This window comes from Somniosus microcephalus, unplaced genomic scaffold (genome assembly GCF_052327205.1).
Source record: "Somniosus microcephalus isolate GS21.2 unplaced genomic scaffold, FLI_Smic_1.0 unresolved_chr7, whole genome shotgun sequence".
Taxonomy (NCBI): domain Eukaryota; kingdom Metazoa; phylum Chordata; class Chondrichthyes; order Squaliformes; family Somniosidae; genus Somniosus; species Somniosus microcephalus.
In genome coordinates this window covers 39,029,451-39,049,038 of record NW_028225185.1, presented here as the reverse complement: position 1 = coordinate 39,049,038, position 19,588 = coordinate 39,029,451, and the positions used below count along the sequence as shown (strand labels likewise).

At 53.3% G+C, this 19,588-nt stretch overlaps 1 protein-coding gene across 1 annotated transcript in view; it reads right to left on the bottom strand.

Annotated features, from left to right (window-relative positions):
- Positions 1 to 3,029: 3,029 nt before the first annotated feature.
- The window catches only part of LOC147086817 (biglycan-like), a 97,542-nt gene continuing 80,983 nt past the window's right edge, over positions 3,030 to 19,588 (bottom strand). Inside the window, 5 exon segments of the mRNA XM_085978992.1 lie at positions 3,030 to 3,256; positions 3,258 to 3,392; positions 10,160 to 10,298; positions 13,967 to 14,060; positions 15,525 to 15,635. Coding sequence (XP_085835118.1) covers positions 3,194 to 3,256; positions 3,258 to 3,392; positions 10,160 to 10,298; positions 13,967 to 14,060; positions 15,525 to 15,635 — 542 coding nt within the window. The 3' untranslated portion in view covers positions 3,030 to 3,193.

The following is a 19,588-nucleotide window of genomic DNA, read 5'->3' as shown; positions in this document are numbered from 1 at the left end:
TGAGGGGGAGAGTGGGATTAGACTGGGTGGGATATTAAAGGGTGCGGGGAGTGAGGGGGAGAGTGGGATTAGACTGGGTGGGATATTAAAGGGTACGGGGAGTGAGGGGAGAGTAGGATTAGACTGGGTGGGATATTAAAGGGTGCGGGGAGTGAGGGGGAGAGTGGGATTAGACTGGGTGGGATATTAAAGGGTGCGAGGAGTGAGGGGGAGAGTGGGATTAGACTGGGTGGGATATTAAAGGGTACGGGGAGTGAGGGGGAGAGTGGGATTAGACTGGGTGGGATATTAAAGGGTGCGGGGAGTGAGGGGGAGAGTGGGATTAGACTGGGTGGGATATTAAAGGGTGCGGGGAGTGAGGGGGAGAGTGGGATTAGACTGGGTGGGATATTAAAGGGTGCGGGGAGTGAGGGGAGAGTGGGATTAGACTGTGTGGGATATTAAAGGGTGCGGGGAGTGAGGGGGAGAGTGGGATTAGACTGGGTGGGATATTAAAGGGTGCGGGGAGTGAGGGGGAGAGTGGGATTAGACTGGGTGGGATATTAAAGGGTACGGGGAGTGAGGGGGAGAGTGGGATTAGACTGGGTGGGATATTAAAGGGTACGGGGAGTGAGGGGGAGAGTGGGATTAGACTGGGTGGGATATTAAAGGGTGCGGGGAGTGAGGGGGAGAGTGGGATTAGACTGGGTGGGATATTAAAGGGTACGGGGAGCGAGGGGGAGAGTGGGATTAGACTGGGTGGGATATTAAAGGGTGCGGGGAGCGAGGGGGAGAGTGGGATTAGACTGGGTGGGATATTAAAGGGTGCGGGGAGTGAGGGGGAGAGTGGGATTAGACTGGGTGGGATATTAAAGGGTACGGGGAGGGAGGGGGAGAGTGGGATTAGACTGGGTGGGATATTAAAGGGTGCGGGGAGCGAGGGGGAGAGTGGGATTAGACTGGGTGGGATATTAAAGGGTGCGGGGAGCGAGGGGGAGAGTGGGATTAGACTGGGTGGGATATTAAAGGGTACGGGGAGTGAGGGGGAGAGTGGAATTAGACTGGGTGGGATATTAAAGGGTGCGGGGAGTGAGGGGGAGAGTGGGATTAGACTGGGTGGGATATTAAAGGGTACGGGGAGTGAGGGGGAGAGTGGGATTGAAGGTCTCCCACAGTGCTGTTAGGGAGGGAGTTGCAGGATTTTGACCCAGCGACGATGAAGGAATGGCCGATATATTTCCAAGTCGGGATGGTGTGTGTGACTCGGAGGGGAACTTGGAGGTGGTGGTGTTCCCAGGCGCCTGCTGCCCTTGTCCTTCTAGGTGGAAGAGGTGGCGGGTTTGGGAGGTGCTGCCGAAGAAGCCTTGGCGAGTTGCTGCAGTGCATCTTGTAGATGGTCCACACTGCAGCCACGGTGCGCCGGTGGTGGAGGGAGTGAATGTTTAAGGTGGTGGACGGGGTGCCGATCAAGCGGGCTGCTTTGTCCTGGATTCTGGATTAAAGGCTCGAGATCTGGGGCCTTGTTGAATCACAGGAGTCAGAGGCAGCAAAGGCATTTTTTTTAGAAATCAATGTTCTTTTTTCCGATCTAGGCTTCAGATATTTTTATTTGACTCCTCTAGTCCCGTTCCCCACCGCTCTGATCAGAGACCCTTGGCCCTGCTGCACGAGAGTGAGGTTCTGTGGCGGAGGTAGCAGGGGAGGTCAGGGAGGGGAGAGAGAGGTGGATGGAGGCACTGGGAGAGAGAGAGAGAGAGTAGGAGGGGTGGAGGCAAGGAGAGAGAGAGAGAGAGAGGGATGGCGATAAGGAGAGAGAGGGATGGTGGGAAAGGAAGAGAGAGGGAGCGATGGAGTCAAGAAGAGAGGGAGAGGGCAGGATGGAGGGAAGGGGAGAGAGAGGGAGGGATGGAGGGAAGGGGAGAGAGAGAGGGATGGATGGAAGGGAGAGAGGGCGGGATGGAGGGAAGGGGAGAGAGGGAGGGATGGATGGAAGGGAGAGAGGGAGGGATGGATGGAAGGGAGAGAGGGAGGGATGGATGGAAGGGAGAGAGGGAGGGATGGATGGAAGGGAGAGAGGGTGGGATGGAGGGAAGGGGAGAGAGGGAGGGATGGATGGAAGGGAGGGATGGATGGAGGGAAGGGGAGAGAGGGAGGGATGGATGGAAGGGAGAGTAGGAGGGATGGAGGGAAGGGGAGAGAGGGAGGGATGGAGGGAAGGGGAGAGAGGGTGGGATGGATGGAAGGGGAGAGAGGGTGGGATGGATGGAAGGGAGAGAGGGAGGGATGGAGGGAAGGGAGAGAGGGAGGGATGGATGGAAGGGAGAGAGGGCGGGATGGAGGGAAGGGGAGAGAGGGAGGGATGGAAGGGAGAGAGGGCGGGATGGAGGGAAGGGGAGAGAGAGGGAGGGATGGAGGGAAGGGGAGAGAGGGAGGGATGGATGGAAGGGAGAGTAGGAGGGATGGAGGAAAGGGAGAGAGGGAGGGATGGAGGGAAGGGGAGAGAGGGAGGGATGGAGGGAAGGGGAGAGAGGGTGGGATGGATGGAAGGGAGAGAGGGCGGGATGGAGGGAAGGGAGAGAGGGAGGGATGGATGGAAGGGAGAGAGGGCGGGATGGAGGGAAGGGGAGAGAGGGAGGGATGGAAGGGAGAGAGGGCGGGATGGAGGGAAGGGGAGAGAGAGGGAGGGATGGAGGGAAGGGGAGAGAGGGAGGGATGGAGGGAAGGGGAGAGAGGGAGGGATGGATGGAAGGGAGAGAGGGCGTGATGGAGGGAAGGGGAGAGAGGGAGGGATGGATGGAAGGGAGAGAGGGCGGGATGGAGGGAAGGGGAGAGAGGGAGGGATGGATGGAAGAGAGAGAGGGCGGGATGGAGGGAAGGGGAGAGAGAGGGAGGGATGGAGGGAAGGGGAGAGAGGGAGGGATGGAGGGAAGGGGATAGAGAGGGATGGAGGAAAGGGAGAGAGGGAGGGATGGAGGGAAGGGGAGAGAGAGAGAGAAAGAGAGGGATGGTGACAAGGAGAGAGAGGGAGTGATGGAGGGACGGAGAGAGAGGGGAGAGATGGAGGGAAGGGGAGAACGAAGAGGGGAGGTGTGCAAAAAGGTCGAAAAAAAAAATCTCCTTTGTACAAATTTGTTTTTATATATAAATCGATTTTCTGTTCCAAGGCAAGAGCAACTCCCTGGCCCCCGCGGTGGCGCCCCCCCCCCCCCCACAATTACTTCCGGTAATTGCCGAATTGGATGGCCATTCGGTCGGTGACACAGCGGAAGGCAGCGGGGCTGCACGTCCCAGTAGTTGACGGGGTTGTTGAAGAGGCTGATGCCGTGGTAGAAGGCCTTCTTGAACCCGAAGCCGGGCGGGCAGAAGTCGTTGACATCCACCTGGGAGATGTTGTTGGAGTGTAGGTAAATCACCTGTAAGCAGAACAGAGCAAAGCGGTCAAGGCTTGTGGGCGGACTTTTATCTCAAGGAAACGTATAAAATTCTGACCGGGCTCGACAGGCTGGATGCAAGGAAGATGTTTCCCCTGGCTGGAGGGGTCTAGAACCAGGGGTCACAGTCTCAGGATACGGGTGACGTGCCTCAATAACTCCAAGACTCGAAGTTAGCAGAATAAAACAAAGGCTTTTATTAGCAAAGAAAAGATGCCGGTGGCTGCACCTAGCTTCACCTGGCGTGCTGCTGTTCTACTGCAGGACAAGCCTGGACTTGTCTTAAGTAGGGCCAGGTATGGGCGGAGCCGACACACAAAGGGGGCGGTGCCCTATACCCAATACAAGGTACAAACACAATATATACAGTTAACTACAGAGTCTGATGCATGACATATTTCATCACAACGGGGTAGGACATTTAGGACTGAGATGAGGAGACATTTCTTCACTCAGAGGGTGGGTGAACCTGTGGAATTCTCTACCACAGAAGGCTGTGGAGGCCAAGTCACTGAATATATTTAAGAAGGAGATACACCCGAACGACCAGATTTAGGAACAGCTTCTTTCCCAGGGCTGTCATCCTATTGAACTCTGCAAATAAACTCTAAAGCCTGCACATCTGCCAATGCACTTTATTATGTTTATGTTTATGTATTACAAGCCAAATATGAATGTTGTATGTTAAATGTCTTAATCAAAATGTACACTCTTGGGAGCCGCAAGCTTACATTTCGTTGTAGTGCACTTGGGGAGAGAGGGGGAATATGGTATTGAGATAGAGGATCAGCCCTGATCATATTGAATGGCGGAACAGGCTCGAGGGGCCGAATGGCCGACTCCTGCTCCTATTTTTCTATGTTCTCTGTTAAGGAATGTAGGAGGAGGCCATTCAGCCCCTCTCGAGCCTGCTGCGCCATTCAATCAGATCACGGCTGATCCATATCTCAACTCCATTTACCCGTCTTGGTTCCGTAACCCTTAATACACTTAAACAACAAAAATCTTTCGGTTAGGCACTTTACAGCCCTCTGGGCTCAACATCGAGTCCAACAATTTCAGACCATAACCTCGGCCCCTATCATTTTTTCCCATTTTTTTTCTCTCTCTCACACATGGCCGCTGTCGATGATTCTGCCATCACCATTTACACTTCATCTCGAGCCACCTTTTGTTTCTTGACTTGTCCCGTTACCATCTCCTTTCGCCTCGCACCATCTCTTAATGTCTCTTAATCTCTCCCGCCTTCCATCCTATCACAGACCTTCCCTTTTGTTCTTCGCTCCCCTCCCCCCTTTCCCTGCCCCTCCCCTTGCTTAAAAACCTGTTCCATCTCCAGCTTTTTCCTGCTCTGACGAAGGGTCATCGACCTGAAACGTTAACGCTGTTTCTCTCTCCACAGATGCTGCCTGACCTGCTGAGTATCTCCAGCATTTTCTGTTTTTATTTCAGATTTCCAGCATCCGCAGTATTTCGCTTTGTTAAAAATCTATCAATCTCAGTCTTGAAGGCTCCAATTGACCCCCGGCCTCGACAGCTCTTTGGGGGAGAGAGTCCCAGATTTCCACCAGCCTTTGTGTGAAGAAGTGCTTCCTGACATCACCCCTGAACGGCCTGGCTCGAATTTGAAAAGGTTCTGCCCCCCTTGTTCTGGACTCCCCCCACCAGAGGAAATAGTTTGGCCCTGATTTTCGGCTTGTGTGGGAAATGGTCGGGTTTCCCCGAATGTGGGGTTTCTGACACACACAAAAAAGTGTCAGCCAGCCCCACGCAATTTTCCCTCAATTGGCCAATTAATTCCCAACATGTGGGAAGCCTTGCTAATTGTCTAAATCGAGTCAGAAGTCCCCACAGTATGATGTCATCATTCGTGGTGCTTTCAAGGTCCATGGCAAGCACTGCATCCTCTGAAGGTTTCCAAACGAACCATACAGGATGGCAGAGGAGCCTGCAGCAGCTGTGGCCAGTGCCAGACACCGAGCTGCCTCCAAATTCGACGAGCTTCACTGCAGGCATTATTGGATAGGGTTAGGGCCCACAGGGAAGTCCTCTTCCCTAGGTCAGGGAGGAAGAGGCCTCCCACTGAAACCATGGATGCAGGTGTCAGCAGATGCCAACTCGCTGGGAGTCACCAGAAGAACCTTGGCATTACATCTCTAACTCCTTCCTCAACTCCCCCACAGTACCATCCAGAGCCCCCGTCCTCACTGTGGAGGAGGAAGAGGCTGTGCAGCCAGACTCCTCAGGAGGAAGCTCCAGCCTCTGAGGGCGCAGCGTCAGCAGAGAAGTAAGTGCACCCAGTACCAGCGCAGACACTCACACCTCGGGGGGACCTTCGGGACATAGAGTAGTGTTGTCACCTGGTGTTTCACAGCTGACAAGTGAGCCTCAGCAGATTCTGGAGACAGGGACAGCAGTGGAGAGTCCTCGTCGGAGGGCGCAGGGCTCTGCCAGCTCAGCTCAGCTGCGCTGCATCTCGACCCTCTGCCTCTGGGTCCATCCGCAAGAGAAGAGGTGATGGATCTCCATGCACAGATGCAGGAGTCTCTGGCAGGTTTTGTCTCCAGGGTCGCTGCGAGTGTGGAGCGAATGGAGGAGTCCATAGCAACCATGAGCAGAGCCTTTGTGGAGTCATTGGTGCATGAACGCATCACCATGGAAAGGTTGGCAACCTCCATGGAGGAGATAACTCGCCAGCATACGGAAAACATGGTGAGTGCTCATAAGAGAATGACATCTCTTGAGGGAGCGTTGGCCATCTATTGAACAGAGAAACCAGATCTTCATGGAAGTCCTTCTGAGTAGGACTGCCAGTGCAGAAACGGGTCCCCATGGCCCTCTAAAGCGCAGCAAGGTGCTCTCAAGCCACTTCCAAGCGCTGGCCCCTTCTGGCTTGTGCAGCTTCAGGTGAGTGAGCAGCAGCCTGGTGCTCCTGGTAATCATCCTGCTGTTCCTGGTTCTGCTGCGGTCACCTCTGCTGTTGGAGGTCCTCTAATGCCAGGAAGGGAAGGTGCCAAAGGCCTCCCATGCTTCTAGCAGACGCCTCGGTTGAGGAGGTCCTGAGTTAGGGTGGTGAGAGGGGCTTCCCAGGAGCTCACACTGGAGAAGTGTGTGAGGCTCCAACTTTCTGCAGCTGCTCCTAAGGCTTCAAAAAGTTCCCCCAAGCCTTGATCAACAAGGTCCTGCAGCCTGCAAATGCTGCCTCTTTAAATCTCTTCAGCCCTCAGCGACCTGCTGCTGCAAGCAAGCAAGCCAGCTGTTTTCACACCACCTCTCATCGGCGGGGTTCCCCGCAGGCGGGTTTCAGGTGGGGAAAGCCCCAAAGTCGCAACGGCACGGGGAAATCGTCCTTAACAAGGTGATCATTGGTGATCAGTGTGTCGACGAGCAGTCCCGCCAGCGGCGGGCAGGACTGAAGCGGGGCGCGCGGCAACGGCGGTCCGAAAGTCGGACGGGGCGGGGAATCAGGCGGGTGGGGGGGGGGGGGGCGGGGGTTCCGACCCGCTTTTTCCGCGATTTTCGGACCACGGCCGCATGAAAAGCCGCCCGACAGCTGCCCGAAAATCGGGGCCTTTCTTTCTCGATCGACCCGATCGAATCCTTTAACCACTGACATGAATCAACTGAGCGGCCTGCGGGTGGCGCTGTCCAGGGAGAGTATAAATACTCGGGCACGGGCCCAGCTTGCTCAGGACATTCTTTAACAGGAACTAGTGAAGGACACAACTAGACCTCCATGTTGTAAAACAGTTGATTAAAGCTTTGTTTAACGCTTAGACCGAGTGCCTAGTAGTTTTCTTATGTCAACCACCTCAAACACCTCGATCAGGTCGTCCCTTAATCTTCTATCCTGGAGGGAACACAAGCCCAGTCTGTGCGACCTGTCCTCGGAATTTCACCCTTTTAGCCTCCAATATTGTTCTGGTGAATCTGCTCTGCCCAGGACCAGGGATGAATGAAGGTCTCTCTCTGCTGCAGCGGATTTCACTTCCGGGGCCAAAGTTCAGATCTCGAAACACCTCCGTTCAGTCCGTAAGGGGGACCCCGAGCTCCCGGTGGCCTGTCACTTTAATTCACCGCTCCACTCCCACTCAGACCTCACCGTCCGCGGCCTCTTGCATTGTTCCACGGAAGCTCAGCGTAAGCTCGAGGAACAGCACCTCATCTTCCGATTAGGCACTTTACAGCCTTCTGGATTCAACATCGAGTTCAACAATTTCAGATCGTAACCTCGGCCCCTATCACATATATATTTTTTATCCACACTTTTTGTTTGGCCTCCTGTTCTTCTCCCCCACATGGCAGCTGTCTTAAACTCTGCCGGCGCAATTTACACTTCATCTCGAGCCATCCTTTGTCTCTTAACCTGTCCCATTACCATCGCCGCTCGCCTTGAATATCTCTTAATGTCTCTTAACCTCTCCGGCCTTCTATCCAATCACAGGCCTTCCCTTTTGTTCTTTCGTCCCCTCCCCCCTTTCCCAGCCCCTACACTCGCTTAAAAATCTGTTCCTTTTCCTATTTTTTTCCAGTTCTGACGAAAGGTCATCGACCTGAAACGTTAACTCTGTTTCTCTCTCCACCGATGCTGCCCTGACCCGCTGAGTTACTCCAGCATTTCCTGTTTTTATTTCAGATCTCGACCTGGACAACGGAAGCATCACTTCCTCCTCTTTGTATTTCTGCAGCCCCCCCGCCCCGCCCCCCTTGAGATAGAAACATAGAAACTAGGAGCAGGAGTAGGCCATTCGGCCCTTCGAGCCTGCTCCACCATTCAACGAGATCATGGCTGATCATCCAAACCCTAGCACCCGGTCCCTACACTGACAGCCATCCCACCCAAGCCCTATCCCCGTAACCCCGTAACCCCACGTATTTAATCCCCCCTAACACTAAGGGCCAATTTTTTATCATGGCCAATCAACCTAACCCACACATCTTTGGACTGTGGGAGGAAACCGGAGCACCCGGAGGAAACCCACGCAAACACGGGGAGAATGTGCAAACTCCACACAGACAGTCGCCCGAGGCCGGATTTGAACCCGGGTCCCTGGCGCTGTGAGGCAACAGTGCTAACCACTATGCCACCGTGCTGATATGGGCCAACCTTTCATTAGTCTTCCTGATTGCTTTACTGGCAAGGCTTGCAACATGAGAAATTGGCCCCTCGAGCCTGCTCCGCCATTCAATGAGACCATGGGCTGATCTTCGACCTCAGCTCCACTCTCCCGCCCCGATCCCCATATCCCTCGAGTCCAAAAATCTACCGATCTCAGCCTTGAATAGACTCAACGACGGAGCCTCCACCGCCCTCTGGGGCAGAGAATTCCAAAGATTCACCGCCCTCTGAGTGAAGAAATTCCTCCTCATCTCAGTCCGAAATGGCCGACCCCTTATCCTGAGACTGTGACCCCTGGTTCTAGACACTCCAGCCAGGGGGGAAACAGCCTCTCAGCATCTACCCTGTCAATCCTCCTCAGAATCTTGTATGTTTCAATGAGATCACCTCTCATTCTTCTTAACTCCAGAGAGTATCGGCCCAGTCTACTCAATCTCTCCTCATAGGACAACCCTCTTGTCCCAGGAGCCTCAGCCCCTTCCCATCTCTCCCAAAAGCGCCAACTCATTGGCAAATGGATTTCAGTGTAGGCAAATGTGAGGTCATCCACTTTGGACCTAGAAATGATCGAACAGGGTACTTTCTAAATGGTGAAAAGCTAGAAACAGTGGAGGTCCAAAGAGACTTGGGGGGTCCAGGTACACAGATCATTAAAATGTCATGGACAGGTACAGAAAATAATCAAAAGGGCTAACGGAATGCTGGCCTTTGTATCTCGAAGGCTAGAATACAAGGGATCGAAGTTATACTGCAGCCGTACAAAACCCTGGTTAGACCACACCTGGAGCACTGTGAGCTGTTCTGGGCCCCACACCTTAGGAAGGATAGATTGGCCTTGGAGGGAGTGCAGCGTAGGTTTACCAGAATGATACCCGGACTCCAAGGGTTAAGTTAGGAGGAGAGATTACACAAACTAGGGTTGTATTCCCTGGAATTTAGAGGGTTAAGGGGTCGATCTGATCGAAGTTTTCAGGATATTAAGGGGCACCGATAGTGTAGAGAGAGAGAAACTATTTCCGCTGGTTGGGGAGTCTCGGACTAGGGGGCAGAGTCTCAAAATTAGAGCCAGACCTTTCAGGAGTGAAGTTAGGAAACACTTCGACACACAAAGGGTGGTAGACGTTTGGAACTCTCTTCCGCAAACGGCAATTGATGCTGGGTCCTCCGACAGTGCGGCGCTCCCTCAGTACCGCCCCTCCGACAGTGCGGCGCTCCCTCAGTACCGCCCCTCCGACAGTGCGGCGCTCCCTCAGTACCGCCCCTCCGACAGTGCGGCGCTCCCTCAGTACCGCCCCTCCGACAGTGCGGCGCTCCCTCAGTACCGCCCCTCCGACAGTGCGGCGCTCCCTCAGTACCGCCCCTCCGACACTCCCTCAGTACCGCCCCTCCGACAGCGCGGCGCTCCCTCAGTACCGCCCCTCCGACAGTGCGGTGCTCCCTCAGTACCGCCCCTCCGACAGCGCGGCGCTCCCTCACTACCACCCCTCCGACAGTGCGGCGCTCCCTCAGTACCGCCCCTCCGACAGTGCGGTGCTCCCTCAGTACCGCCCCTCCGACAGCGCGGCGCTCCCTCAGTACCGCCCCTCCGACAGCGCGGCAGACAAAACGCCGTTCTGGAATGCGCCCTCACCTGGAGATACTTCATGTCAGTGAGGCCGGAGGGGACATGGGTCAGGTTGTTGTGCTCGAGGTGAATCTCCCGCAGGTTCGGCAGGAAAGCCAAGCTCCCGTTTTCGATGTCGCGGATCTGGTTGAAGCCCAGTCCCAATCTGCAATGACAACCACAGTTATGCCGAGGAGCACAAGCCAACCGATGAAGGGGAACTTCCAGGAGCCGCCCTGGCCAATCAACTGGCTCCATTGTTCCAGAACTTGTCAATCCAACTTAATTGTCACAGGGATCAGTGCTGGGGCCTCAACCATTTACAATCTATATTAATGACTTGGATGAAGGGACCGAGTGCACTGTAGCCAAATTTGCTGAGGATACAAAGATAGGTGGGAAAGCAAGTTGTGAGGAGGTCACAAAGGGCAGGATTTTCATTGGGCCGTGGAGGAGGGACTGGAGGCGTGTGGGGGAGTTAAAATCCCGAAATCGGGTGGCACGAACCCATCCCGCCCCCAACCCGCCTCCATGCCAGTTTCAAAGGAGGCGGGTACCCGACCCGCACTGGGACCCGCCTCCCCGAGGCGGAAAGGGGATTAGTGCCAATTAACTGCCTGTTAACAGGTAGTTAACAGGCAGTTTTTAGCCTAATCCCTATTTTTATTCCTGAAGTGTGGGATTCCCGACGGCTCCAAACCACGCCAAGTTAGCGAGGCGGCCCGTCGGGCTGAAGGGCTTGGAGGGTTTGGGATGTCCGGTGTTCAGGTGAGTGATGGGTGCACGAGTGCAGAGGTAAGTGTGTTTGGTGTGTGTAAAGTGTTTGAAGAAGTTTTACTTACCTTTACAGCCTTCCTTCCTTCAGGTCTCGGGAGTCCCTCATCTCACCGGCACAGAAAGCAGAATGGCCGCGAGCTGTCAAAATCTGCAGCATTCAGCTTTCTGTGCCGGAGAGATCTCTAAATCATCCTGACAGGAAGGAATTAACTTAGAGTACAGATTGTCAGTGTTTCACAGCTTCAAAGAGCTGTGAAATGCTGATATTTCATCTGTCAAAAGCTCTTGACAGATGAAATGTCAATCTGTGACGTCACCTGTTGCCGGGTGGCCCTTAATTGGCCTGCTGAGCCCGCTGGGCGGGATTAACAAGGTCAATCAAGTGAAAGTCCCGTGGGTTGGCCACAACTCGATGGAGGCGGGACTACAACCCCAAAAGTTGTAGTCCCGCCTCCTACCCGCCTCCTCAATGAAAATCCTGCCCAAAGAGTCTGCGAAGGGATATGGATCGGTTAAGCGAGTGGGCAAAAATTTGGCAGATGGAGTATAATGTGGGAAAATGTGAGGTTATCCACTTTGGAAGGAAGAATGAAAAAACAAACTATTATTTAAATGGGGAGAGATTACAGAATGCTGGTGTACAAAGGGATCTGGGGGTCCTCGTACATGAAACACAAAAAGTTAGCATGCTGGTACAGCAAGTAATTAGGAAGGCAAATGGAGTGTTGGCCTTTATTGCAAAGGGAATGGAGTATAAAAGTAGGGAAGTCCTGCTACAACTGTACAGGGCGTTGGTGAGACCACACCTGGAGTACTGCGTACAGTTTTGGTCTCCTTATTTAAGGAAGGATATACTTGCATTGGAGGCAGTTCAGAGACGATTCACGAGGTTGATTCCGGAGATGAAGGGGTTGTCTTATGAATAAAGGTTGAGCAGGTTGGGCCTATACTCATTGGAGTTTAGAAGAATGAGAGGGGATCTTATTGAAACATATAAGATTCTGAGGGGGCTCGACTAGGGTAGATGCTGAGAGGATGTTTCCCCTCGTGGGGGAATCTAGAACCAGGGGGCATAGTTTCAGAATAAGGGGACACCCTTTTAAATCGGAAATGAGGAGGAATTTCTTCTCTCAGAGGGTCGTGAATCTTTGGAATTCTCTTCCCCAGAGAGCTGTGGAGGCTGGGTCACTGAAGGTGGAGATAGACAGATTGTTGAACGATAAGGGAGTCGAGGGTTATGGGGAGCGGGCAGGGAAGTAGAGCCGAGGCCAAGATCAGATCAGCCATGATCTTACTGAATGGCGGAGCAGGCTCGAGGGGCCGAATGGCCGACTCCTGCTCCTGTTTCTTAGGTTCTTATTCCCAGTCATGGGGTGGAATTTTCTGGGATGGTAGCGGGCGTGATCAGCTGGGAAAGTTGGGGTTTTTTTTAATCAGAGGGTCAGGAACCCAATTGAGTCTTTTTCCCCGCTTACTTTTAAAATTTTCTTGCATGGCCACAGGATTCACGCAGCTCGGGAACCCCGTTGGTCAGCCTGAGGCGGGAGGTCAGTGGCCATTGCGTCATGTTACTTAATGATGCTTTTATTTAAATATTTCTTTGTCCCTCATATATAACTTTTATTATGTTGTTGTACAGTAAAGATTCAACACCCACTATGTTAGATTAAAGTTAAAATTTAGTGTGGCCAGGGTCCCTTTAAGGACCCCGGCTTAAAACGCGTCAAGAGTGACGTCACCAGGCCCGCTCCCTATCATTGGGCCGGGTAACGCGCTGGGCTGGCTTAACAGGCCCCATTAAGGTAAGTTTTGGACAGGTCAGGTGATTTGGACAGGTTGGGTGATTGGGCAGGAGCATGGCAGATGCAATATAACGTGGATAAATGCGAGGTTATCCACTTTGGTGTCAAAAACAGGAAGGCAGATTATTATCTGAATGGCAATAGATTGGGAGAAGGGGTAGTGCAACGAGACCTGGGTGTCCTTGTGCACCAGTCGCTGAAGGTAAGCATGCAGGTGCAGCACGCGGTTAAGAAGGCAAATGGTATATTGGCCTTCGTAGCGAGAGGGTTCGAGTACAGCAGCAAGGATGTCTTGCTGCAGTTGTACAGGGCCTTGGTGAGACCACATCTTGAGTATTGTGTGCAGTTTTGGTCGCCTTATCTGAGGATGGATGTTCTTGCCATGGAGGGAGTGCAGCGAAGATTCACCAGACTGATACCTGGGATGGCAGGAATGACGTATGAGGAGAGATTGGGTCGATTGGGCTTATACTCGCTGGAGTTTAGAAGAATGAGAGGGGATCTCATTGAAACTTTTAAAATTCTGACAGGACTGGACAGACTAGATGCAGGAAGGATGTTCCCGATGGCGGGGGAATCCAGAACCAGGGGTCACAGTCTAAGGATAAGGGGTAGGCCATTTAGGACAGAAATGAGGAAGAATTTCTTCACCCAGAGAGTGGTGAACCTGTGGAATTCTCTACCACAGAAGGCAGTTGAGGCCAATTCATTAAATATATTCAAGAAGGAGTTGGATATATTTCTTAAGGTTAAAGGGATCAAGGGATATGGGAAGAAAGCAGGGACAGGGTACTGAATTTGGATGATCAGCCATGATCTCATTGAATGGCGGAGCAGGCTCGAGGGGCCGAATGGCCGACTCCTGCTCCTATCTTCTATGTTTCTATGCTCATTTTGCACAGCGGGATGGAGCCAGCAGCGGGGTCGGGACCCACCATGGACACCGGCCGTCCCGGGTAAGGAGAATTCCAGCCCTGACCTTTGTTTCAGAAAACCTTACTTCCTGTCGTCACCAGTTTTGGTCACACTTTCCCGTCACCATTGTAATTTGCTATGTAAACAGTCACGCTGTAGTTGCAGGCTGTGACCACTAGGTGGGGCAGTTTATGAACTCTTTCTCTGAGCCTTGTTGCCATCTTGGAAAAGGAAACTATATTCCTCTGCTGAGCACAGGGCAACCAACAGGAGCAACTCAGTATTTATTGAGCATCACAATCCCAGGAGCCCTCCCTACTTATGCTGTTTGGCCTCTCACCTGTATATGTTATTGTAACGAATCAAGTCTTCCAGCTCGATGCTTTGAATTCTGTTGTGGTCCAAGTGAAGTTCATGAAGAGTGTTGGGCAAATCTAAAAGACAGAAAGACTCCCATTTCTCCAGCGCCTTTCACCACCTCAGGACGTCCCAAAGCGTTCCACCCCCAATGAAGTCCATTTTTTGAAGTGTGGTCACTGTTGTAATGTAGGAAACGCAGCAGCCAATTTGCGCACAGCAAGCTCCCACAAACAGCAATGTGATAAATGACCAGATCATCTGTTCTTTAGTGATGTTGGTTGAGGGATAAATATTGGGCCCAGGACACCGGGGAGAACTCCCCCCTGCTCTTCTTCCAATAGTGGCCGTGGGATCCTTCACATCCACCTGAAAAACCCCAGGCCCCCGTCTGCCCTAACGTCTCATCCCGAAAGACGGCCCCTCCGACAGTGCGGCGCTCCCTCAGTACCGCCCCTCCGACAGTGCGGCGCTCCCTCAGTACCGCCCCTCCGACAGTGCGGCGCTCCCTCAGTACAGCCCCTACGACAGTGCGGTGCTCCCTCAGTACCGCCCATCCAACACTGCGGCGCTCCCTCAGTACCGCCCCTCCGACAGTGCGGCGCTCCCTCAGTACCGCCCCTCCGACAGTGCGGCGCTCCCTCAGTACCGCCCCTCCGACAGTGCGGCGCTCCCTCAGTACCGCCCCTCCGACAGTGCGGCGCTCCCTCAGTACCGCCCCTCCGACAGTGCGGCGCTCCCTCAGTACCGCCCCTCCGACAGTGCGGCGCTCCCTCAGTACAGCCCCTCCGACAGTGCGGTGCTCCCTCAGTACCGCCCATCCAACACTGCGGCGCTCCCTCAGTACCGCCCCTCCGACAGTGCGGCGCTCCCTCAGTACCGCCCCTCCGACAGTGCGGCGCTCCCTCAGTACCGCCCCTCGGACAGTGCGGCGCTCCCTCAGTACCGCCCCTCCGACAGTGCGGCGCTCCCTCAGTACCGCCCCTCCGACAGTGCGGCGCTCCCTCAGTACTCCCCCTCCGACAGTGCGGCGCTCCCTCAGTACTGCCCCTCCGACAATGCGGCGCTCCCTCAGTACAGCCCCTCCGACAGTGCAGAGCTCCCTCAGCACTGCCCCTTCGACAGTGCGGCGCTCCCTCAGTACCGCCCCTCCGACAGTGTGGCCCTCCCTCAGTACTGCCCCTCCGACAGTGCGGCGCTCCCTCAGTACTGACCCTCCGACAGTGCGGCGCTCCCTCAGTACTGCCCCTCCGACAGTGCGGCACTCCCTCAGTACTGCCCCTCCGACGGTGTGGCGCTCCCTCAGTACTGCCCCTCCGACAGTGCGGCGCTCCCTCAGCACTGGCACCGGGGGGGGGGGAAGTGTCGGGCCTGGATTACGGGGCGCGAGTCTCTGGAGTGTGGGGTGTCGAACCCACGAGCTCCTGACTCCGAGGCGAGAGCGAGACCGAGCCACGGACGGGGCTTGACCGAGTTTGTGAATTCCGCGCCGAGTGGGGACCCGGTGGGGGGGCCGAGCGAGCGCGCGAGCGACCTCTCACCTTTGGGGACGCCTGACAGTTTAGCCTCGGAGATACGAATGTAATTGAGCTTCAGTCCGTCAAACGCGCCCGGCTCGAAGCCTCCGTTGTCCAACGGATTGCCGCCCATCTCTGCAAAGAGAGCAGTGGAGACATCGACAGTTAGAGCAGTGGTGGTCTCGGAGGGAAGGTTCAGAGTCACAGCACTGCTTACCATGCAGTTGATGGCAACTTTCATTCCGGCAGGAGATTTGAGGCTCCTAGTGCACGAATCACAGAGAGTTAACCTTCAGGTACAGCAAGCAATTAGGAAGCCATAGAAACATAGAAGATAGGAGCAGGAGTCGGCCATTCGGCCCCTCGAGCCTGCTCCGCCATTCAATGAGATCATGGCTGATCATTCAAATTCAGTACCCTGTCCCTGCCTTCTCCCCATATCCCTTGATCCCTTTAGCCTTAAGAAATATATCCAACTCCTTCTTGAATATATTTAATGAATTGGCCTCCGCTGCCTTCTGCGGTAGAGAATTCCACAGGTTCACCACTCTCTGGGTGAAGAAATTCCTCCTCATCTCTGTCCTAAATGGCTTACCCCTTATCCTTAGACTGTGACCCCTGGTTCTGGACTCCCCCGTCATCGGGAACATCCTTCCTGCATCTAGTCTGTCTAGTCCTGTTAGAATTTTAAAAGTTTCAATGAGATCCCCTTTCATTCTTCTAAACTCCAGCGAGTACAAGCCCAATCGACCCAATCTCTCCTCATACGTCATTCCTGCCATCCCAGGTATCAGTCTGGTGAATCTTCGCTGCACTCCCTCCATGGCAAGAACGTCCTTCCTCAGATAAGGCGACCAAAACTGCACACAGTACTCAAGGTGTGGTCTGACCAAGGCCCTGTACAACTGCAGCAGGACATCCTTGCTGCTGTACTCGAACCCTCTCGCTACGAAGGCCAACATACCATTTGCCTTCTTAACCGCCTGCTGCACCTGCATGCTTACCTTCAGCGACTGGTGCACAAGGACACCCAGGTCTCATTGCACTTCCCCTTCTCCCAATCTATTGCCATTCAGATAATAATCTGCCTTCCTGTTTTTGCCACCAAAGTGGATAACCTCGCATTTATCCACATTATACTGCAGCTGCCACGCATCTGCCCAATCACCCAACCTGTCCAAATCATACTCTCCAAATGGCATGTTGGCCTTTATTGCAAGGGGGTTGGAGTATAAGAGTGATGAAGTCTCGCTACAATTGCATAGATGGTGTGGAGATGCCGGTGTTGGACTGGGGTGGACAAATGTAAGAAGTCACACAACACCAGGTTATAGTCCAACAGCTTTATTTGAAATCACAAGCTTTCGGAGCGCTGCTCCTTCTTCAGGTGAAGTGAAGAGATGCATAAAGACACAGCATATATAGTCAGAGAATAATGTCAGATGATTACAGGTAATCTTTCTAACTGCCATTTATCACACCTCGGCAGAGAGATAATCACAGCAATCAAAGGCGTGAATGGTGTCCAACATCTGCAACATTTGACCCCTTGTGACCCCACCTCATTGTTCTTTGATGTAATGTTTTCCTGACTGACCTGTTTGGACACCATTCACGCCTTTGATTGCTGTGATTATCTCTCTGCCGAGGTGTGATAAATGGCAGTTCGAAAGATTACCTGTAATCATCTGACATTATTCTCTGACTATATAAACTGTGTCTTTATGCATCTCTCCACTTCACCTGATGAAGGAGCAGCGCTCCGAAAGCTTGTGATTTCAAATAAAACTGTTGGACTATAACTTGGTGTTGTGTGACTTCTTACAATTGTATAGGGCCTTGGTGAGACCACACCTGGAGTACTGTGCACACTTCTGGTCTCCTTAACCAAGGAAGGATATACTTGCATTGGAGGCAGTTCAGAGACGATTCACTAGGTTAATTCCAGAGATGAGGGGGTTGACTTATGAAGAAAGGTCATAGAGTCATAGAGTTACACAGCACAGAAAGAGGCCCTTCGGCCCATCGTGTCCGCGCCGGCCATCAAGCCCTGTCTATTCTAATCCCATTTTCCAGCACTTGGTCCGTAGCCTTGTATGCTGTGGCATTTCAAGTGCTCATCTAAATGCTTCTTGAATGTTGTGAGGGTTCCTGCCTCTACCACCCTTTCAGGCAGTGAGTTCCAGATTCCAACCACCCTTTGGGTGAAAAAGTTTTTCCTCAAATCCCCTCTAAACCTCCTGCCCCTTACCTTGAAACTATGCCCCCTGGTTATTGACCCCTCTACTAAGGGGAAAAGTTCCTTTCTATCTACCCTATCTATGCCCCTCATAATTTTGTACACCTCAATCAGGTCTCCCCCTCAGCCTTCTCTGCTCTAAGGAAAACAACCCCAGCCTGTCCAGTCTCTCTTCATAGCTGAAGCGCTCCAGCCCAGGTAACATCCTGGTGAATCTCCTCTGCACCCTCTCCAATACAATCTCATCCCTCCTATAGTGTGGTGACCAGAACTGCACACAGTATTCCAGCTGTGGCCTAACTAGCGTTTTGTACAGCTCCATCATAACCTCCCTGCTCTTATATTCTATGCCTCGGCTAATGAAGGCAAGTATCCCATATGCCTTCTTAACCACCTTATCTACCTGTCCTGCTGCCTTCAGGGATCTATGTACATGCACACCAAGGTCCCTCTGATCCTCTGTCCTTCCTAGGTTGAGCAGGTTGGGCCTATACTCATTGGAGTTTAGAAGAATGAGAGGTGATCTTATTGAAACATATAAGATACTGAGGGGGCTCGACAGGGTAGATGCAGAGAGGATGTTTCCCCTCGTGGGGAAATCTAGAACTCGGGGGCACAGTCTCAGAATAAAGGGTCGCCCTTTTAGAACTGAGATGAGGAGGAATTTCTTCTCTCAAAGGGTCGTAAATCTGTGGAATTCTCTGCCCCAGAGAGCCGCGGAGGCTGGTCATTAAGGTGGAGATGGACTGATTTTTGCAAGATAAGGGAGTGAAGGGTTATGGGGAGTGGGCGGGGAAGTGGCTTTGAGCCCCGAGATCAGCCATGATCTCATTGAATGGCGGAGCAGGCTCGAGGGGCCGAGTGGCCTATTCCTGCTCCTATTTCTTATGTTCTTCTGCAAAGGGCCAGGAAAGTTCCAGGAAAGACAAAGGGCTGCAAAGCTCCCCAAGGAGGTGGCGTTGTTGGAGTGTGTAGGGTCCTTGGCCAGATCCCATCTCTCTGTGTCTTGCCCTTGACAGAGCTGGCGGGGGTTTGGGGCGGGGTGAGGTGGGGCAACCCAGCTGCTTCCAGCTGTCGGGAATGTCAGTTATGAGGGAAAGGTAAGGAGGTCAAGCGTTGAGAAAGGAGGGGACTTTGAGGTGTCCCTGTTTGTAGCTTTAGAATCGCGAAAGGAATTGGCCAATTGCATCCACCCAAGTTGTCCGCTCCTTTGATTCCTGGGATGAGTGCGTTGTCCTATGAGGAGATATTGAGTAGACTGGGCCGATACTCTCTGGAGTTTAGAAGAATGAGAGGTGATCTCATTGAAACATATCAGATTCTGAGGGGGGATTGACAGGGTCGATGCTGAGAGGCTGTTTCCCCCTGGCTGGAGAGTCTAGAACCAGGGGTCACAGTCTCAGGATAAGGGGTCGGCCATTTTGGACTGAGATGAGGAGGAATTTCTTCACTCAGAGGGCGGTGAATCTTTGGAATTCTCTGCGACAGAGGGCTGTGGAGGCTGAATTGTTGAGTACATTCAAGGCTGAGATTTTTGGACTCTCGGGGAATCGAGGGATATGGAGATTGGGTGGGAGAGCGGAGTTGAGGTCGAAGATCAGCCCATGGTCTCATTGAATGGCGGAGCAGGCTCGAGGGGCCTATTTCTCATGTTGCGAGCCTTGGCAGGAAAGCAAGCAAGAAGACTAATGAAAGGTTGGCCTTAATCTCAAGGGGGGGGGGGGGGGGGGGTGCGGGAGGGGCTGAAATACAAAGAGCAGGAAGTGATGCTTCCATTGTCCAGATCGAGATCTGAACTTTGGGCCCCGGGAAGTGAAACCCACTGCAGCACCCAACACTCCAGCCGAGA